This window comes from Alligator sinensis, unplaced genomic scaffold (assembly GCF_000455745.1).
Source record: "Alligator sinensis unplaced genomic scaffold, ASM45574v1 scaffold4_1, whole genome shotgun sequence".
Classification (NCBI taxonomy): Eukaryota; Metazoa; Chordata; order Crocodylia; family Alligatoridae; genus Alligator; species Alligator sinensis.
This window is the reverse complement of record NW_005841887.1, coordinates 2,083,058-2,104,989: the sequence shown is the minus strand read 5'-3', so window position 1 is coordinate 2,104,989 and position 21,932 is coordinate 2,083,058. Positions and strand designations below refer to the sequence as shown.

Below are 21,932 nucleotides of genomic sequence, written 5' to 3'. Positions count from 1 at the left end.
GGGCGGCATGGGCGGCCCCAAGGGGCAGGAGCCCCCCGAGGTAGGCCGCGCTCCTGTCCCGCTCTTGCCCGGCGGCCGGGCCCGGGTGCGCTGCGCGGTTGTGCAACTTCCTTCTTGCAGCCCCTCTCCTTCCCCTGAGCCCGCTGCGGGGTCCGCCTCGGCCGGGAGCCAGCTGCTGTCTGCCCTCGGGGGCTCACAGCCCCCGTAGGAGGGGGAGGGGATGCCCCAGCCCCTGGGGCAGGCCTGCCTGGGTGCCCCTGGAGGAAGGCAGCACCTGTCTGCGTGCTTTTTTTGGCGGGGAAAAGACGCCAGGGACCTGAGCGAAGGCTGCCGGCTCGCAGGGGTTTGCTTCCACCCGAGTCCAGCCGCTGGCCAGGTTTGGGGGGATGTCTCCTGCACTTGCAAAAGCCCGCGACAAGGACTGTGTAAGCGACTTCCTAATCGAAGATGGGGGGAAAAGGAGGATGAGTTCGGGTCGTTAAGTCTCAGGGACTTCTCGCCTCGGTTTTTCCACCTGGAAAATTGGAGGGACGGTGGTTGTAATGCCGGCGGGCGACGCGGGTTCGTGCCGGCGTTGCCTGGTGGAAACGTGCAGAGTTGCTGCGTGGGGATCAGCGCGAGCCTTCGCCGTCGCCTGGCTTTTTTGCATCGGGTGGAAATTTTTACTTTTTCACACGCCGTATACAAATTTGTGTTCCTGGCTTCACGCAGAACTGATGGCGAATATTAAATTTAGGGTGTAGACGTGGCAGAAGCCTGAAAAATCGAGCGTCAAATGCCTCTTCTTCTGTGACCATAAGTATTGGGGGAGGGGCTGACCATAAGTATTGGGGATGGGGAGGATTGGATTTAATTTAAAAGCAGGTGAGAGAGAGAACAAATAAAAGAGCAAGAACAATTGCTTTCATCAGAGATCATATATTTTGTGTTACGGGCCTTTAGCAATGCTAAGTGCTTGCGGAGTATTTTGTTTTTAGGGCATGCAATTGCTGTAATAGCTGAAAGGAAGTCCTCAAGAGCCCAAAGGAAGGCGATGGGCATGTGAGGTTGCCTTTCTAATGCAGGAAGTCTCTGGACTGTTAATGTTAGATGGTAAGAGGAATAGGAGGGATGATGAAATATCCTTAAACTAGAGTTGATTTTATGTTCTTTATTTGTTAGGTTGAAACCCGAGAAGATGAGGAACAAAACATCAAGTTGACTGAAATTTTGGAGCTGCTGGTAGCAGCTGGGTATTTCAGGGCAAGAATCAAAGGGCTGTCCCCCTTTGACAAGGTGAGACTGTAATTCAACATTATTATTTAGACACAATTTACTGTAAATACTAAATGCTGTTCTCAAGTTTGGGTTAATTGTTTCAGGCTAGAAAAAGAGACTTGCAGTGTATGAAATTATTTTATGACTTTATATGGTACCCTAGCATATTTGTGGTTAGAGGAACAGCAAACAAAACCGAGCCCAATCCTGCAAACAGTTGTCTGTGCGTAGCTCCATTGACCTCACTGGAGTTGTTTGCGTGCATAGGTGCATTTAGCTACACTTATGCCTCCTGCCTTTATAATTTGAATGGCCCAAAAAGTAAGGACATTGACCTCGTTTAATGTAAAACTATGAGTTTAACCCGGGGGGGAGCATTGGCACCATGAATATAAAAAGAACCATTCATGCAAAAAATAAGCCGTATTGAGAGGGAACTGAAAAGAAGCTTTCTTAAGGAAAATATTTAGCTGCTAAGTTTTTACAAAAAAGGGAAAAGGAAGTTATTGTTGGCTTGTCAGTAGAGACATTTTGGGAGAGGAGATAATACTTTGGAAAGGTTGCTAGAGGGGCCTCCAACCTCAAAGACATGTGAGGCTTTACTAAGTTTATTCTTAAAGAGGTCTGTCTGGTTTAACCTCTGAGAATATGGCAAATCCTCAACCCCTGTCTTAAAATACGTATCTTACAGCTATCTCAGAGCCTGTGAACAGGCTCTTCTCTTCTGCAGCATGCTTGTCCATCTTGTAAACTGCTGACCCTGGTATAGCCTAAGGTCAGCAGGCTGGAGCCAACCCATGAAAAGACTTGATCCAGCCTATGCTGGGATGGCAGTGGCAATCAGTGGTGGGGAAGCAGTGTCCAGGTCACTGGTGGTGCCCTGTGCTCTAACTGAGCTGTATTAATGTGGTCTGCTGTTACTTAGAGGTTGCCAACCTCTGGTCTGTACTATAAACCTTTGGCTTCCTCAGGCCACTGACAGTTATGTTACAGTTTCATAATCAGTTGTGGTTTGTACAGTTAGCCAAAAGTGTAGAGTGCTGAAGGACTTGATCCTGTAACTGGATCAATGGAATTGGATGCTTTAGGGACATGCTCCTTGTAGATATAAATATACCATTCCCGCAATTTTTATTCTGGTTCTCTAAAGGAGCTGCTCACATGCACAAGTGCTTCCAGTGAAACTCTAAGATGTTTTTGCTATATAGAGCATTTTATAGATTTGTTGTCAACGCTTCTAACACACACATTAAATAACCTCACTCTCTCCCTCCCTGTCTCTTTCTGCTGTCGCAGTAGATAATCTGTCTACCAGAAATGCTAATAAGGTGCTAATATCAGGAGGTGCTAATAAATAAGGAATATTTCATAGCCAGTCCGAGTTAGTATTTAGATAGATGGCGGTGTGGTGTGTTCTAGATGTCTGGAAACCTGGATTCTGCCTAGGTCCTGCCATGGCGGGTACGGGCAGACTTTCATTTGAAGCATTCCAAATACCGCTCCAAATTTGCAGTGCTTCAGCTCTGTGCAGATGTGCAGTGATTCTCCCAGTCATAAGCTTCAGTGTGGTCATGAGAGCACATAGCAAGGGCTGGAGAGCAGGAATCCCTGCATGCCTCCTGGCTTCTGGTCTCTGGAGCTTCCCAAGGAAGGCTGATTGCAATGTGTGGGGAGCAGAGTACTCTGGGATTCTGGAGGGCTGAGCAAGCTGCTATTAGGCTCTACTGACTGGTGCAGATGTTTGAGTACGTGTTTCAAATAAGTATGTCCTTTTTTCAAGGATTGTTTTTGAAGTGCTTTATCAGACAGAGGGTGTCTGTACCCTCACTGTTCGTAGTTCAGAGGCACTTGGAGCACTTCAAACAGAACCTCTATCTGTGGTCTGACTTGCTACGTGTTCTTGGTTAAATAGCTTCATCTCTTTGGCCTCTATTCCTCTTGGTTGTTGCGTGTATTTAGGTTTCTGTCTTGCAAACTGATCTCTAGTTCTCTTTGAATACCAGAGTAGTGCTTTTGATGTCAATGAAATGACTTCCCAGGCTGAGGGAACTGCACTTATTTAGTCTGGAGAAGAGAAGACTGAGGGGGCTTTGATAGCAGCCTTTAACTACCTGAAGCGGGGTTCGAAAGAGGATGGAGCTGGACTGTTCTTAGTGGTGGCAGATAAAACAAGGAGCAATGGTCTCAAGTTGCAGCAAAGGAAGTTTCGGGTGGATAGTAGGAAAATCTCTCACTAGGAGGGCGGTGAAGCACTGGAACGAGCTACCTAGAGAACTGGTGGAATCTCCATCCTCGGAAGTTTTTAAGGCCTGGCCCTGGTTGGGGTGATCTAGTTGGGGATGGTGCTGCTTTGAGCAGGGGGTTGGACTAGATGACCTCCTGAGTTCCCTTCCAACCCTCATTTTCTGTGATTCTATGAATGCCTAAAGATGAGCAAGTGCATAAAGACTTGTGGGACCAGGACTGAACACCTGTTTAGATTAGGTGCCTTTCTTTTAGCTGTTTGTACTGTCTAGCACAGCAGTTTTTGTTTTTTTTTCAACCAAGGTGTCATGGCACCCTGGGGTACCTTGAGATCCTTTCAGGGGTGCCACATTAGCTATGCAAACATGATCATAAGATAAACCAAGAAATTTCATATTGTTTTGAACATTGTGAAATCCTTTCTGACCTGTTGTGGACATAGAGTTGTTTGCAACAGAAGAATTGCTCTATTATTTTTCTGTCGTCAAAACAGAAAAAATGTGAAAACTAAGAGGTGGCACTTTCTGAGGAGTGCCTTGAGTCTAAAAAGGTTGAAAACCACTCATGTAGCATTTTGGCCTCCAGGTGCTATTTTAATATGAATAATAAAAAGCATAGTAGTGGCAAAACTGTTAGTAGATGGATGAAGGCACATTTGCATTCAGTTACTGCTTGTTCAGCTTTTACAGGTCACTATCTTCTAAAATAACCTCTTGATGTTATTTTTCCTTAATCTTTGTCTATCACAAAGAAGTGTTCTTGGCTTGTTTGGTTTTGGTTTCCATTTTTGTTTTGTTTTTTTGCATACTTGCATGTTGAAGAACTGTTTCTCATAACTAGGGAATCAAGAGAGTAATCTATAACGCTACGAAGGTCGTCCTGTTTTCACTTCCTTCTTTTAAAAGCAAGTTGTAATGGGGCACTAGATGGAATTTGAATCTTACTGTATTAAGATAGAAAATATGAAGCCATGTTCATTTTGTGGAAATCCTTTGATTCTGTTTGTTTTCCCTTTCCTCCTCTTCAAACATAACGAGAACATGTTTCTGTTCCTTGCAGGTGGTTGGGGGCATGACCTGGTGCATTACTACTTGCAGCTTTGACATTGATGTTGATCTGTTGTTTCAGGAAAACTCTACAATTGGCCAAAAAATGTAAGTTGGGAAAGTGGAAAGTGTTGTTTGGCTATTCAGAGTCTTCAGACAAAAGATATAAAAGCAGCATCGTGTTTATAAGCACAAAACCTGTACAATTTTTAAATAAGAAATCCTTCTTTCTAAAACAGTGATTCTCAACCAAGGTGTCAGGGTCGTGAGATCATTTTGAAGGTGCCACAAGGTGCCATGCCATACTAGCACTTTATGACGGTTGTGGGTTTTCTGCGTTCTTTGCAATAGAATAATTGCTCTATTATTTTTCTGTAGTCAAAAAATAAGTCAAAGCCACGATCTGGCATTTTTTTTCTAAGGCTGTCTTTTGTCTAATGAGGGGTTCTGAGTCTAGAAAGGTTGAGGACCACTGTTCTGAAGACTGTTTCACAATTGCTTCCCCTCTCTGGGGTCTTCAACTTTAGAATTGTAAGCATCAGCAACTAAAATGTAAGTCATGGTAATATGCTCTGAAAGTCTAAAGTTACATAACCTGAGCTGTGGAGGGAGAGAAGCTAGAGAGCTTTCATGGCAGTAGAGGGAGCTCAGAGAGGTGGTTCACAGCTGCCTGAATACATCTGTTTGCCCAGATTGTGGAACATTGCAGAAGTGGCGCTGCTCTGAGATTCCTATTTGAAATTTCTCAGTTTATTTTGTGAAACTTGCGTAGTGTTTGCACACCTAAAAGTGTAAATATTGCATGCCCTGGGAAGGGGAGTGCAGCATTTACATAGTAATGTGTAGGGATTGATCCACAATGCTTGGTGAGGATGGACCTTGATTAAAGTGTGCAAGAAGTGATTGGACGGAGGAACAAAGATGGTCAACTTTCAGCTACTTTCCCTTTTAGAATATGTATTTGTCTGTCCCTTTTGATTTTAAGTGATTGGTAGAATCAAGAGAATGGGTTTTTTCCTGCACTGAGAGAGGTTCCCTCCCTCTGCCATGGAAGCTTATAATATGTACTAAATACTGGTAAATGCGCAAAATAAACTAAAAATACAGATAAAAACAGTTTTTTCTTCTAATTCTTTGGTAATAAAAACCTGTTATTCTCCACTATAATAGATTTTAAAATAATTTTTCTTTGATAAATTTTATTTTAAGACTCGGTTGGTTTTAAATTGAAACACCTGCTTTTTTTAATTGAAAGAATTTGAATTTAAACAAATTTAAAAATTCTCTTAGAATGTCGGAATCCAAACAGATAAAAATCATAAAGCAAAACTGATAGCAAAACTCTTTTCACAGCTCTACTTGGTTAAAATGCTGAAAGTGTGCCAAGTGCAAATAATATAGAAAAATTAATTTGATATTTGAATGTTAAATCTGTACATTTAATGTATTAATGTTAAATAGTCTATAGTCTTAGCAACACAAGAAAGAAGAAGTTTTTACAAGTAGGTTATGGTGAGCGCATGAATGGTGCATTTTAAAAAAAAGAATAACAAAACTTGATAGTGTCTCAGCATTTCCATGACTTTCTCAGGATGGTGGTGAAAGGGGTAAATTAGCATTTGTTTTCTTAAGACTGTCTAGTTCCCATTTGTCCATATTTTACTTGACAGTGTTTAATATTAGAATTTGGGGTCAGCTATTTTAAAAATTCTTAAAATAAGTATGGAAGCATAAATTACCATGTTTTCTTGTCAGTTTGTAGGAAGAGAAAATTTAAACCAGTTGCATTTGCTCTTGGTTGTGCAAAGTGATAACACTCAACTGTGGCATGCATAACGTGCTGCCGTTTTGACAGAATGGAAATTTGCATCACATGGATTATCAGATAAAGTACAAAGATCTCACTTAACTTTTTACTTTATTGGTCTTATAAAAGATATCACATTTACCCCAAGAACCTTGTCTATCCAACCCCTCATGCTTTTGAGCAATGGTTGGCATCTACTGCCTATGGAGCTGTTGGATACAGCAAGCGGAGCAAGGGCTTTGATGGCAGGAGACTTCGCCCACACCTCAGTGGGCTGTGCTGCAGTGTGATCAGGGAATCTTTGGCTCCAGACTTTACATACTGAAGCTTAAATTATCTACAAGCAAATATCATCTTTCTTTGGTTATAAGCCTATCCAAAGGGGATGGAGAGCTGCTACGCTGGAGTGCCTCGTAGCTGTAACTGGTACTTGTGCATTAGGAGTAGCAAAATTACTCCAACTAAACCCTGTTTTATCTAAGGTCAAAGCTGGGGCAGTTAAGCCTCATTCACACCCAACAGTTACAGCATAACAGCTCCTGAATTGTAGCTTCCCCTTCCATTTAGAAGCTTCTCCAAGTCTACGCTTGTTCATAATCTTCCTCATTATCACTGTTCATCTATACATGTGCTCTGCAGTGGTTGGGGAGGAGGGTTTTTACTTGGAGTGGCTCCAAGAGCCACTAATTAAAACACTGGCAGCATCGTGTGCGTTCAGCTTTCTGCACTTCAAAATAGCAGTGGGAGTGCTTGAACTAAGGCTTTTTTGAGAAACTTTAAAGTGCCAGCCCCCTGCCATTTTGAAGCATGGGGACACTGAATAGACATGATGTGGAGCCTGCTGGTGTGCGTTAATTTACACGCTCCAGCAGAGTCTGCTCCGATGCATGCTAATTAGTACACATCGGACCAGACATCTGACACGTGTATAGCGCCCATTATGTTTATAGTTACCATTGTAACCCTTAGCAGTAAAAATGCATGTATATTGTATGCACACAGCCATGTATAAGACATATATCCGCATGATCAGGCAATCTTTCTAAGCAGACTTAAAATATCTTACCATTTGATGTGCAGTAATGTGAATGAAGGAACAAGCAAGGAGTTTATAATGTTTTAAATTGACATGACTTCACAGCCATTCTTGATTGACCTTTTTGCATCTTGTAGCTAATATAAACCACTAGGGGGCACTTTAAAACTGTTAAATAAATTGGAAATAAGATGCTCCAGGAAATTAAGAAATTATATTTTACGCGGGTTTTTTTCTTCTTTTCCCTTTTTTTTGTTTTGTTTTTAATTTTAAATAGTGCTTTAACTGAGAAAATTGTATCTGTCTTACCAAAAATGAAGTGCCCGCATCGTCTGGAACCACATCAGATCCAGGGTCTGGATTTCATTCACATATTCCCTGTTGTACAGGTAATAACTTTTGTTTTGGATTATTATTTTTAATCAACCAAAATAAAAAGCTGAAAGCTTGACTAAGATTGTTAATATATACACTTCTGCTTGGCTTCTACAGGGTTGTTTTCCTTTGCAATGAAATATCAGGAAAAAGTGGGTTAAAAATATACTTTTTTAAAACGACTGAAAATATTTTTAAAGACCAGGAAGGAAAAATGTAAATGAGGGGAAGTTGTGGCTGTGCTGGAAAGAAATGCTTCGAAGGGATGGACAGAATTAAAATTAGAAAATGGCTTTAGTGTTGGTGGTGTCCCCATTGTTGGATACTGCAGCAGGCTTCCTTTTGGTTAAATGTTTCTCCTTAAAGGAAGAATTTAGCCACCAGGGTCTGAGTCCATATTGTAGTAAGTGGAAAAGACTACCTTTGAATTCAGTAGATATTGCATCTGGCCCTAACCCTTTATGATGCTGGTTTGCATAATCATTTGATACTTTTACACCTTCCATACTAATTTGTTGTTAATTTAATGGTGATAATTTGCTGTTGTTTGGTCCCAAATTTCAGTTGTACTGCAAACTGGTTTTACTGGTTTTACTGAAAAAAAAAAGTCTTCTTTCCAACACCAGCCACTTTAAATAGTGCTAGTTGATTGTGTGTTAATATGATTTCCCCTCTCGCTCTGTATATGTGAATGTGTATTTACATGTCTATATAGTGAAACACAACAAAAAACGGTCTTAAAGCAAGCAGAACAACAAATCTGTGTCCCAATCCCTGCCCCCCTCCAAAATATGCTGAGGCCTTCCTTCTGAAAACATTCAGCTGGGATAAAACCTTTTTTAAGAAATGCATTTGCAATGGAACGCTAACCAGGCTTAAGCATTGAAACATCAGGTCCAGATTTCCTAGAGATGACAGTGTATCTTGCTATTCTTCTGTCGTCAGCAGGTGGTATTCCTGACCTACATTTGGTCAAGAAAGCTTTGAAGTATTTTTTTGAAAGTTCGTGTCTCATTGTCAAGGTAGTTCACAGCCCATGTTCCTGTAAGGGCTGCCAGTTGCTCAAGACACCAGCAACCTTCTTACAGGGATGTTGTACCTTTTCCTTTCACATGAGGTTCTAGCTTAGCTGCTTTTATTTGGTCACCAGTTGACTGCTTTCCTGCGAACTTGCATGAGAGCTGTAGTTTCTATGCGGCCTGCCGCCTGGATTAGACAGAAGATCACATCACTTGGATGCTATGCATAGTATTGTTACTCCATTATCCACCTCTAGATCCTATGGAAAGCCAGCCTTAAAATAATGCAGAGGCTGTTTCTCTCTGCACCATGGTATTCCAGCTCTGACAGACAGGAATGCTGCAGACCTTGATGGTAGGATGTTGGTTGTGGCATACCCTACCAGTCGGAATCAGATTAACACTGACTGTGTGTACATGAGACACTGACTGTGCAGTAGCACATGACTACTGTGCAGTTGTGTCGCATAGCAAAAAATGTGACGTGTCACTACTGCAGGGTAGTCATGAGCTACTGCATAGTCGGCGTCACAAAAAAGCCATTCCTCTGCACAACTGCTCAGTAACACCCAGGTACTGCACAGTCATTTATATGAGTACTGAATGACTGCACAGTAATGACTGCACAGTCAGCATCTTGTGTAGATGCGACCACTGAGTCCTTGCATTAGGCTAGAGTCTGTGGTCTGAGGCTGCCTATGAGCTGGAAACTGGAAAGGGATGCTGGTGCTCAAATTAGCAGTTCGTGGCAGAAGCGCTAGGTTTTTCTTGCCATAAACTGTTTGAATGCTTTCATGTTTGCTTTTTCTACTGGGGAAAAATGTTTTTTTTTCTGATGCATGTCATGCCTATTCATGACATTTGTTAGAAGTATGGTGCAGACAAAATTTAATAGACGAGGATGAAGTTTTAGGTTCTGTGGCTGTAGCACTGTTTTAGCATTGTTTCCAATGTTAAAAAATACTCTACTACATCAGCAGGCAATCTTTTCCAGCTGTGGGCTGGACTGACCCATCTCAGGTCAGGGTGGCCTGCAGCTTGTGCTGCTTCCCATGGCAGCTTGGGGAGAATGCCTGTAGTCTAAGCCCAGCACTTCTGAAACCTCCACAGCTGTGGCCTAATTCAGTGGCTCCATGGACTACAGGTTGCCAACCGCTGCTTTATTAGTATTGACTGTTATAGTCACGTGGAATGCACTTGTTCATGTGTATTTTTTCGGTAAAGTGGTAATTTCATACTAAAGTGGTAAATGCAGCCCATGAGTAATTAAATCACAGCCTGTGGAGCTGGAAATTGTTAAATGAGACAAGCAATGGTGGCCCTAACCCCTGCAGCTTCCAGGGCCACTGAGTCAGTGAGGCCAGCACATGAGGGTTTACCATGTCTACAGAATTTCTAGGTTGAGATCCCTACTGGGGACACCTTTTGTCAGCAGCTGGAGGAAGCAGCAATGGGTTAAACCTATGGATGTGGGTTGCCCCTCTGCCAAACTTTGAGTCTAGATCCCCAGTGGGGATACTTTTCAGCAGCAAGGCAAGCAGTGGTGGAGAGGGTCCACAAATGGGGGTTAATGCCGCTGGTGCTTATCCTGCTGCTGGAGGTGGTTTGTGCACCCCATGAGAAACCCTATGGTCCAGATCCAGCTCAGTAGCATGAGTTGGACACTTTTTTGCCTTATTTCTGTGGTATTTCTTAAACTAGGAAAGATGAAAAAGACAAAGTATTTAATGTTGTTGTTTGTTGTAATAAGAGAAGTCCCTGAGATGTCACACTTTCACACAAGCTTTCTTGTGTTTTGTAATATGATTCTTCCATATAAAAATGCTTAAGCAATTACTTTTTTTCTGATGGCATCAATTTTTTTTCTTTAGTGGCTGGTGAAACGTGCAATAGAAACTAGAGAAGAAATGGGAGACTATATCCGTTCCTATTCGGTATCACAGTTTCAGAAAACTCATAGCTTACCAGAGGTGAGATCCAAATCGTTCTTTTTTTTCCTTTCTCTTACAATAAGTCAACATTCAGATATGTTGCAGCCTCCTCAGCTGCTGTAGATCTGTAGAGCTGCACTGAAGTTGAGGGTACTATATTGATTTGCATCAGGAAAGGATCTGGTTTATGGTATTACACCATCACTGTGTTGATCTAACAAGTACAAAAGCAGTTACAGAAGCAAGTGAATTCAGGGCTGTAAAGGGCAGGTCCAGCTGTGTATATCATGTACAAGATGAATCCTCACAGATGCCAAAAAGTTTGGAAGTATGATATTGTCCACCTTTGCTTGGAACCACTACTGCTTCTCTTTTGTTGCTAAAATAGTTGAGCAGATTGTTATGCTTGCAGCACCCCTGGGCAAAGGATCCTGGGGAGTGAGGTTCTTTCAACGTGTTAGGGACAACTTTTAGTTTCAAGAGGTGGAGGAAGGTAGTATGGGGGCAGTTATTTTAAGAGTTTGTTCTGACAAACAGGAAGTGAAAATCTAAATGTGGAAAGTAGGGGGAAAAAGGATCATGAAATCATACTATTCAGTATTTTTAAGGAAAAGAAAGTGAGAGATTGGGTTCATTAACCACATTGTAGGGTTAGGTAGGACCTCTTGGGAAGATGATGCAAGGGAAAAAGAAGTAGTAGAGAGTTGGCATTTACTGAAAAGGACTCTATTTAATGCATAATGGCAAACTATCCTGATGCAGTGGGAGGACAGGGAGTATAGTAAGAAATCATTATGGCTGCATCTGAGAGCTCTTCAATGATCTCTGAGATATCAAAAAAGGGGTCATATAAAAATTGGTATCAAGGGGTACATGGCTAAAGAGGGTGTAGAATAATACAAGCGTATAAGGATAAAATCAGAACCAAGGGGCAAAATGAGTTACAACTAGCAAAGGACAAAAAAAGGCAATAAGAAAAACTAGTTATAAATACATTAGTGAGCTAGAAGACAAAGGAAGGTATTACTATAGTGGAAAAGTGAGCAAATAACGTGATGATTGAAATATTTGGTGCCTCCTTTGCTTCAGTCTTCACAAAAAATTGCAACCACATTATTGAATCATTTTTAACAAGAAAATAGGAGTGAGGCCATAATAAAAGAAAAGAGAGGTGGAAGAATATTTAGATGCATTCAGGTGGGCAGGGCCTGATGAAATTCAGCCTATAGTGGTTATCACTAGCCAAAATAATTAGGGTAAAGACTTTCTTTGCCGATACCCAATTTATTAACCAGCCATATCGGCCGATATCGATCTGGTAACTGATTTACAGGAATGCAGCTGGGCAGCGTGGAAAGCAGGTCCCTGTAGGTAAGTCTGTGGAAGAGAAGGGGCATGGGAGGGGTGCAAATTGAGGCCCCCACGGTGAGGTAGGGAGTGGGGCAGGGGCTGGGGGTGCTGCCCAGCCAGGGCAATGAATGGGACCTGGGGCTAGGGCAGGGAGTGGGACACAGTCGCTGGCGGCTCATCCAGGGGATCAATAGTTCAATGAATGAGCTTTAGTTCAAGCACCACAGCTACCGTTTTTAAGCGCAGGGATGCTGTTAACTGGAGCCCATCCAAGTGGGGTGAGGTTGAATCCTTGTGGGCTTGGGGCTCTCTGTCCTGCTTTTGCCCTGGGGGCCCTATGCCAGCCACGTGCCCCCTCCCTGTTTGGAAGTGGGAGGCACAACTTGCCCCTGCTGCTGCTGGGCAGGCAGGGAGTGTATGGCCGGTGCAGAGCTCCCGAGGGAAAGGCAGCAGAGCAGCAAGCCCTGAGTCCGCTGTGAACAGCCTGCATCTGCCCTGCGGACAAATCTGGGAGGGCACATGTCGCTTCATGTCTCCCTTGGATGAGCTGCCCACAGCTCTGTCCTGCTCCCAGGTCCCATTCACTGGCTGGGCAGCACCCGTAGCCCCCGCCTCACTCCCTCACCACCTTGATCTGCACCCCCCACACCCCTTCCCTCCACCACACCCCTTCCCCTCTACAGACTTACTGGCAGGATGCTGCTCTCCATGCTGTCCGACTGCATTCCTGGCCACACATGCGTGTGGCTGTGCACTTGCATACAGTGTCTGGAGGCCCCGGGCAGAAGGCATATTATATTTATTGGTGAACATTATCAGCTACACTGGCTAAAAAAGGCTGATAGCCAATAATGTTAATTTTCCTCTTATCAGTGCTGATTCAGTATGCAACCTATATATCAGTGCATCTCTAAAAATAATCACTGAACTATTCTTAATTACCTTTTGAGACTTATCAAGGGTTGAAGAGGTTTCAGTCAACTTGGGAAGGGTAAACACATTGCCTACCTTTAATTTAAAAAAAAAAAAAAGAATAAAAAGGTCGAGGAGAAGGAGAAAGATGTGGCAGCAATTGACCTGTTAACCTCATTTCAATTGCCAGAAATTTTCCTGGAACTAATTATTAAGCAATGACTACTATTACTAGATGATAGGTGATGATAAAATCACCATGGGTTTGTCGAGAACTGAACATGTCAAATCCATCTAATTTCCCTTTTTTTTGTATTGATAGCTGGGAGTCTTTAAATTCAAAGTGAGGTGCCTTTGGATTAAAGGTACCTCCAGAATTAAGCAGCAGCTGAGTATGGGTTTTCAGGACCATGGTTTTGTATTTCAGTGCCTGAATTCCTCCCAACTCCTTTTTGCCTTTAACTTCTCTGTGCTTCCATCCCTTCTATATTAACGTGATAATACTACTTTCCTACTTCGCTAGGGCATTTGTATGGGTAAATGCATTCAACAATGAGGTGCTCAGCCATTTTGGAGATGAGGGACTTGTAATCAGATGGATATTAAATCTTGTTTTGAGTAATACAGACTGATTTTAATTAGTAGTGAAGAGAGATGCATAAACTGCTGTACTTGGTCCATGACTTCAAGGGCAGCTTAGGATGCTGTGCTCCTCCTCTCAACTCTGGGAAGGACTCAGCACTGCCGTGGCAATCAGGGGTCTTGTGCATTCCAGTCCCATTTGTGCTACTTACATTTGGTGAAGCCTACAGCAAGCAAATCTACGGATGAGGGGCTTCCAGTGAATGATAGAGAAACTGATAATGCTGACTAAACCTGCCCCGCAAAATTTAAAGGTGGTATATGGTGAAACCTGTAGGGGTGTCCCATGCTGTCTGTGTGCAGTTGTCAGGACTGTGGCTGAAGAATAAACCCTGTCTTCCTGCCCCTGCTCCACATACTCAAAACCCAGAACTAAGGCTCTGAGGATGCTCTGGGGATGCCCTTGTTACCACTCTCAAGACCTTTGTCTGTAGCTTGTAGTCTGTTTTTCAACAGCAGTTAAGAGGATGGCGCAGAGCCAGTGTATACATGCTCCCCCTCCCCCCGCAGTACGCCTATTTAATTACTATTTATTTGTACTTCAGTATCACAAAGGAACCCCTGCCACTGACTAGGATCTTACCGTGTTAAGTGACTTACAAACACAGAACAAAAAGACACGTGTTTTAGAAACCCATTCATTTTATGGAGGAAATATGCCTTTTATATTACAAAATATCTGTGCTAAATAATTGAGCTGCTCAGTTAGACACCAGTTGACACGTCTGCTAGCTAAACTCATTAGTTCTGCTAAGGTTTAATCTTTTTTTTTTTGTATCTGTAGTCATCTTGATTAATTTAATTCTCTTGCAGGATGATGAATTTAAGCAAAGAAAAGAGAAGGCTATCAAAACGGTTACGGATATCTTTGTAAGTACAGCACATTAGAGAGATTTTATGATCAACCTTCCAAACTAAGTCCTTTTTGTGAGTAACAAAATGGTGATATTTAATTCTAATTAATACAACTACTGCTGGGTTTTCTTATGAGGAGGTCCCAATTAAGTGCTACATGTCAAATCTCATTCTGAGAGAGGGTTATAGATGCCAACATTTCAGGTTGGAAACCTTTAGGTGTATAATGTATTGCTGGGACAAACCACATCAGTTGCTTGTGTAGGGCAACTGCCGTTCCATGCCGTCAGACAAAAATTACAAGATTACAAAATTACAAGCCATTAAAACTCTGGGAAACTAGAAATGTTCATTTTGAAATGGCCATAAAATAGAATAAATTACTTTTAAGATGAGAAAAGTTGGAATTAGATTCCTGGATTTTATATGTATGAAACTCAATGTTTTTAAGTCTAACTGACAACTAAAATGTGCATCCTACCTGGGTAATATTTTTGTTTCTAAAAAGTCAGACCCTTGGCATATAAGGTAGTATCTCTTATTTTTCTCCTTCTTTAAAAATACAGCTTCTAATTCTTTAGATGACAGAACTGTTAAAAGAAGCTGCATGTTTTGGAAACCATGTTGATGCAAGTAACATTATGGACCAGATAACAGCACCAAAGATTGACATTTCAAAATGCATAAGATGTGACATTTTGTCTCCTGAATGGAAATGTTTGCATAGTAATTTGGCACCAGTATGCCGTTGCTTGTGAAACAGCTTGTATCTCCAATCTCATTGTCTGACTTTTGCACATAACCACCCGTTACTTCATTAGGTTGCTTCATTTCTCCCTGAGCCTCTTTATAAACATATGCCACCCAGTGATTTGCTGGGGTTCTTGAATTGAGGCACCACAGAGGGGCCTTGTCTTCAGCAACTAGTAAGCCCTCAGCCTCTGGAAAAAATTAGTTCCATGTTTGGAGCCCCAGCTTGGGCTCTCGAAAATGGAAGCCCCCAAATTGACTTTAAAAAGATATCAGGTTCACCCAAAGAACCTTGTCTGCCTATGTCCTCAGACCAACACGGCTACAACCTACACCCCAAATGGACTTGAAATTCTTGGCTGTAGATGTTAAAGCCACTGTCTTACTGCCTGCTTGACACAGATCAGAGAATTTTCACCACTAATTTCTGCTGCATTGGAAGGAATTGTCTTTCCTTGTTAAATAAGTGAATGCTTGCAAGCCTAATAAGATGTGGTTGAATTAGAGCATAGCTTTTTATAAAGCATCTAATCTTGACTTATTTCTTCAAGTGGTGATCAGCATTTCCTTTTTCTTACTAAATCAGTTCTGGTGGTTGATTAACTTCACTATTAAAAATGTTAATTACGCTCTGCAAGAGGTATTTTAGACCTCTTATGTGTGTTTGAACATTCGTAATTAAGTTAAGATGACCAATTAAGTAATTCCACTCTCATAATCGGTGCCCGAGCAGTCTTTCTATTCTGATATGCTCTTTTCTATTTTGCAAACATTAATTTCATTCCATGTGGGATGGAAGCCATGTTACCTTCTTGTTTATGTACCAGCACCATCTCTTAAATTACTGGTGCATGCTAATTCATGGAGGCAAATTCCTAACGGGTTGCATTTATATATCACTTCAGATCCACTGAACTTCCGCTTGTTTATCAAGCTTGTCCTAACTTGTGTCTTGCTTATAAATGAGCTTCTTCCTTCTCAACCCATATTTTGCTGTTGATTCTTCAGTGGAATTGTGGTGCTAGATGTATGCTGGTCACTTCAATACAAAAAAAAGATGTGATGTTGCAAAAGCTGATGAAATATCTGGGTTGTAATGGATGCTTTGCTCACTGATCAGATCTCTCCAGAGAAGCTTCATGTAACAAGAGATGGACGTTATGCCTGCAGCAGCTACAGCACAGCTACATTTGCTTCAGTCAGGGGTGGGCAAAATGGCAGATCCGGACAGCAGCTGAATTTCATTTCCCAGCAGCCCCTGCCCGCATGGCTGGGACTGGTCTCCATGGAGACCCGGGTTGTCCCCCGGGGCCCCCCCAGCCGCAGCTGTGCTGTGATAGCGCAAGGCTGGGGTTGCCATGGAAGCTGGTCACCGTGTGCTTGTGCAAAGATTGGAGGAGACTTGTATTAACTTCTGAAGAGCCGCGCGTGGCTCCGGAGCCGCATGTTGGCCACCCCTGCTCTAAGCTGAGTGAGCTTGAGATATTTAACTTTTTATTACTTGAAAAATATTGGAAGTGAAGGTGGGAAGAGACTTAAATGAAGTGGGTGCTGAAGCAAGCTATGCATCAGTTGAGTCATCTTTCTCATTCCAGCCCTACATACCAATCGCCTTTACCCAGCATAAATATGTTATATCACTCTGTGTGTGTATGTATGTGAGAGAGAGAGAGACTCTAAACCAATGATTCTCAACCAGAGTGCTGTAGCACCCCGGGGTACCATAAGGTACTTTTAAGGGTACTGCACAGTATTGGCACTGTTAGGCATGCAGGCACCTATACACGATTCACAAGATAAACCCAGAGATTTTAAATAGGAGTCTCTAGTGTCCAAAACATTCTGACCTGTTGTGGTCTTTCCGGCTTCCTTGCGACAGAAGAATTGCTGTATTCTTTTTCCATAGTCAAGAAACAAGTGAAAGCTAAGAGCCGACTTTTTTTGAAGGATGCTATGAGTCTAATGAGGGGTGCCATGAACCTCAAATGTTGAGAACCACTGCCTTAAACCATCTTGTTTTGCTACTTTTCAGTAAATACACCTTCCTGACTTCATTTTTGGTACTTGTTTTGTAGTTGTGTTAATGACCAGCTTGCATTTTTTTACTTCCTTCCCTTTCATTGAAGTTCAGACATGCAGCTAGTGGTCAGACTGCAACAGGAAACCTTAATTCCCTTTTTGAGAAGAGGAAAACTTATCAGCTCAGAGGCAGTGGCCGCAAATTGATAGACTTTGAAAATTCACCAGTACAGAGTGGTGTGAGGCTTGCCAGAGAGGATGTTTATGAAATCCCATAGTGTAGGTGCGTTTCTTACCTGGGACATTTCTTAACCCGATCCTCAGGCTCAATCTGCTTGCTCAGCAGGCAGTGTTTGCAGTGAGAAGCGAGTCATATTTGCTCTCAATGGCAAAGCTTCCCCCTGTAGAATATGAAAGCCCTTTCCAGCGAGTCTATAGATAACACCAGTGCTCCAACTTTGAGATTTAAGTCACAATACAGTTACACTTTACTGAGATAAGTTAGGATCTGTTTTAAATAATCTTCTGATACTCCCATGCAGGGAGAGTGGCCTGCCCATCCTTGGAACACTTGGGTTGTGTTCTCCATGACATCTTAGAATAGACTGTTACCGGGGATTATTGGATGGGGCAGAGCAAGTGAATGGATTACATACACACACCAGCCTTACTCGGCACAAATGAAGGCTGCTTTTTGTACATCACCTTTCAAGAAATGTCATAGTGGAATCAGTAACTGCAACTGCTGTTCTTTATGGTCGGCATTTGAGATGTGGATTGTACATATGTACACCTCATCAAAGCTAACACTTGTCTGAAACGCATAAGCCTCTGGCTTTCAGAGCAGTTGATTGTGATACTTTGAAATTAGACTGGTATGTACCCCTTGGATCGTACGGTAAAATATGCATATTTAGCATGCTTTGCAGGTTCTTCTCAGGATTATACTGGTTGGTAGGACTTTTTAATTTGTAATGCTGAGCACTTGGCAAGAAACATGCTGAGGTGAGAAACTGCTGTTTACTTTGGTATTAGAAATTTATGATTTTGTATCTCTTTGGAGGAACAAGGTTTGCTTGCTTGATTTAACAAAACTTCAGATCACCAGGCAAGAGCCATTAAGAATTTATCCTGTGTATATAGCCCCTATCATTATATACCTTCACTGCAGTTGGTATAATTATTTGTAATCAAAGTAGACTGAACAGAGTTGCTTCTAGAATAAAAATAGGCTTGAAATTCTGGCAGTGCAGTATCTTTCTTATACACATCTTAAAATAATGGAACACAAATAAATGTCATCTGTTCTTCAAATGATCTTAAATATTATTTCAGCTCCATTTATAATCTAGAAACTCTCTAAACACACTTGTTTGGTTCTCATTTAAGTAGGAGCAGATCTGAGGCCTGTAAGGCACGTATCTTGGGGTGGGGTGGGGGGCTATCAAGCAGATTGTAAAAAGAGATGCAACCTAGGGTTGTTTGTACACATGCTTACGCCGCAGGGCCGGGTGCTTCGTTGCATGTAGTTGTATAAGTGGTGAAATGTGCATCAGTGCTGAGAAAATGGCAGCAGCACACTTGAACTAAAACACCTCGACAGTGGTTTAGTTCAAAAGCGCACCACCACCATTTTTTGTGGCAGAGGAAGAAAAAATTATTTGGGGGTGTGCCTCCCCAGCAGGTAAGTCCCACCTGGCCAGAGCCCCACTCAACTTACCCCTGCTCCTGCCTGCCTCTGCGGCACTGTCCCTCACTTCAGGGACCTCGATCCCCAGCCTCAGATCAACTCCAAGAGGCTCCAAAACCTACCACTGGTTGCTGACCACTGCTCTATAGTAACAGGTTTCATACTTGTCTTCCTATCTTTGTGTTATGTATAATTGGAGGTTGGCTGAAAAGGATTTAATTTGGGTTAAATCCAGACCATGCAACTTTGCAAGGAAGAGGGACACATCTTAAATAACTGGAAAAATTAGTTGCTGCGATTGCTTTTTCTGTGCATCCTCTTTCTGATGGTCCTGTTTGAAGTTACCGCTGCTTCACAGAAATGCAATGGCTAGATATGCCCTCTTCTAAAATTACATATTCCATTTGCATATGGTTCAGATATGTCAAGCTGATCCATACCTTAACTTCCTTCACACTAGTTTCCCTATATCTGTTTTATCAGGGGCTGACTTTAAGGGCCATATCAGATTACTCTCTGCCTCTTGTGAAGCATGAACTTGGAGACCATCCAACTTGCTTGTGCTCTGCAGTCTGCATTATCTCCCTGGGTGATTCCAGGTCCAGCCTGAAGTGTTCTCTGTTGTTCATTAGGACTTTTATCTCAAACCCATGTCTGTGACCACTTCTTCCTCTAAAACCTATCATGGCAGCTGTGATCAGTGACCTTATTGTAACTGGCAGCCTCTTGTTGAGTGAAAGAATCTGTCATGAGCCATGTGTTCTCCATAGAAATCCTTGATGTAGAACATCCTACCACCTGCGGCCACAAGGATCTCAAGATGTTGTGGTGCTCTACTCCAAACCAGAGGTGGAGATGGATTATCTGTTCTTGGCAGGTGCTGAGCCTGGAAAGTATACAGCCAAATCAAAATCAGGGTATATGGCTTGCACTTGAAGAAATGCAAGATTTGGAGCGATCAGAACCTTTTGAAGTAGAATTCATACAAGTTTCATTTTGTAGGTGTAGGTGCATGTAGTGTTGACAATTGTTCCTTATTCTGACAAGGAACAAATTCTCACTGGCTTATGAGAATTTATGGTGAGGTAGGGGTTTCATGGAGCCTGGGGTCTTATCTTTTTTTATATTTATTTCCTGATGTCCTAAGGTTGCTGTGGTTACTTCTTTTAAAGCAGGAAGATAAATATTGATTTTTATTTTTTAGCATTTCTACAGTTACAGAAGGTAACTTTAGAAGATGCACAACAGGTACTCTTGGAACCTCAGTATCAGTTTTGTTTCAAACCACAAGCAAAGCTTGAAACCACTAGTTCACTCCTATTTGCACAATTCTTTTCCTTCTCTCCTCTATGTCTGAATACTGCTATTTTGAGTTTATTTGCTATGTATTTTTCTTTCTGTAAGACAGGGCTGGTAAGGTTGACTGCAGAGCACTGCGGTCTCCTCTTGTTTATATGCTGCCAAATGCCTGGCACCTGTAACTCTGAAACTAGGGTATCTGGTTGACTTAACTAATACCCAAGTAATATTTACTATCCCTTAACGTGAATGTGAGGTGCACTAATGTTGGGTGGGTGGCAGGGAAACTGGAATCTAATTGTTCTGGCAGATGGCTAAAATTTACATTTTTAATTGAACTGCCTTTGTTCAGCAATAGCTGTCAACCGGCTAAAAATCAGAAAAAAGACAGCATTATGAATCTGTTGTGTCTGGACAGCTGTAATGAATTCAAATGGCTTTTGTCGTGTCTATACTGATACGCAGTAGCTTAAAACAAAGTTTTTCCTCCTGTAAAGCTGCCAACATTTATCAAAGCCCTTAAAAAGAGAGAGGAAGAAAGAAGAGATCTGACATGTTTTCATCATCCAGAGCTAGCAAGGCTAGAGAGCAGATTCTGGGAACATTAATGGTCTTTGTCAGCATATCTATAAAAGAGTTAACTGTTTTGTCAGCGTGTCTGGAGATCAGTATAGAATGTCATAAAAAAACAGCTCCGACACTGTCCTCCTATCTTGGTAGGGCTTTTGCCTATTTTATTGCTTAAAAGGCCTCAGTTATGTTCCCTCTTTAATATACTGCAGAAGTGGAGTAGATGATGTGTGTTAAACTTGAGCTGGCTGCTTTTTCTGTTTGTTTAAAAGCATATTTTAAAGGAATATGAAATGTTTTAAAAGTTAAAGAAACCAATGTTTATGCTAGTCACTGGGCTCCCATTACCCCACGCTGAAATGTAGCCATCTCAGGGGTAAGAAGCAACAAGTGTGATATACCAAATAGTACTTTAGAACAGGAAGACCTCTGTCTTGAACTGAAACAGCAGGAAGGAGGCAGAATGTGCCATATTTATCCAAATCTAAGATGACTTGGAATTTAAGGCCAACCCCTCAATGATTGCAGTTTTCCATTTATAGAATCTAAATTTGTTTTAATTTTCCATGTATGTGATCTAATTAGTGGAAGGTCATCTTAAATTAGTCCCCTACCCACTGCTGCGGTGGGAAAAGCAGTGGTAGGGGGTGAAGGGCCAGACCTCTGCCCCTTATTCTCCAGTTCCTGGCCCCCCTGCTGCCTGTCTCCCCCACACCCCATTTCCCCCCTACAGCCTACCTCCCCAACCCCTCCATGCACTTACCTGCTGCCTGCTCCTCTGTACCTGTTTGCACCCCTCCCCTTGCCCCCCATGCCTGCCTGCCTCTCCACTCCCTGCCTCCCCCCTCCCCTGGTCCTCCTTGCAGACTTCCCCCACAAATCCTGCCCCCTTCCATGCTTACGTCTCCACTTCCTGTACCCCCCTCCCCTCCTTACCTTATGCTTTCTCTCTGATCCTTGGGGCAGTCAGTAGCAGCAGCAACCTGTCCCAGCCATGAAGAAGAAGCAGCAGCAGCTTCTGGCTGAGCTCAGTCAGGACAGGAAGGACTAGAGCCAGAGCAGAAGGTAAAAGGTGTGAGGCAGCTGGGGCAAGAGGAGTGGGGGCAGGCACAACCATGGGGGGGGACAAG

At 42.5% G+C, this 21,932-nt stretch overlaps 1 protein-coding gene across 5 annotated transcripts in view; it reads left to right on the top strand.

The window, feature by feature from the left end:
* The first annotated feature begins 6 nt into the window (after window positions 1–6).
* CCDC93 (coiled-coil domain containing 93) overlaps window positions 7–21,932 on the top strand; it is an 89,947-nt gene continuing 68,021 nt past the window's right edge. Inside the window, exons 1-6 of one of the 5 annotated variants that reach the window (XM_025196939.1) lie at window positions 7–40; window positions 1,162–1,275; window positions 4,561–4,655; window positions 7,668–7,779; window positions 10,656–10,754; window positions 14,433–14,489. In XM_025196939.1, coding sequence (XP_025052724.1) covers window positions 8–40; window positions 1,162–1,275; window positions 4,561–4,655; window positions 7,668–7,779; window positions 10,656–10,754; window positions 14,433–14,489 — 510 coding nt within the window. In that variant the 5' untranslated portion in view covers window position 7. Of the gene's footprint in view, window positions 41–80; window positions 426–1,161; window positions 1,276–4,560; window positions 4,656–7,667; window positions 7,780–10,655; window positions 10,755–14,432; window positions 14,490–21,932 lie in introns of those variants that run through there. The other 4 variants (XM_006017889.3, XM_025196938.1, XM_025196936.1 and 1 more) reach the window with 4 other exon arrangements.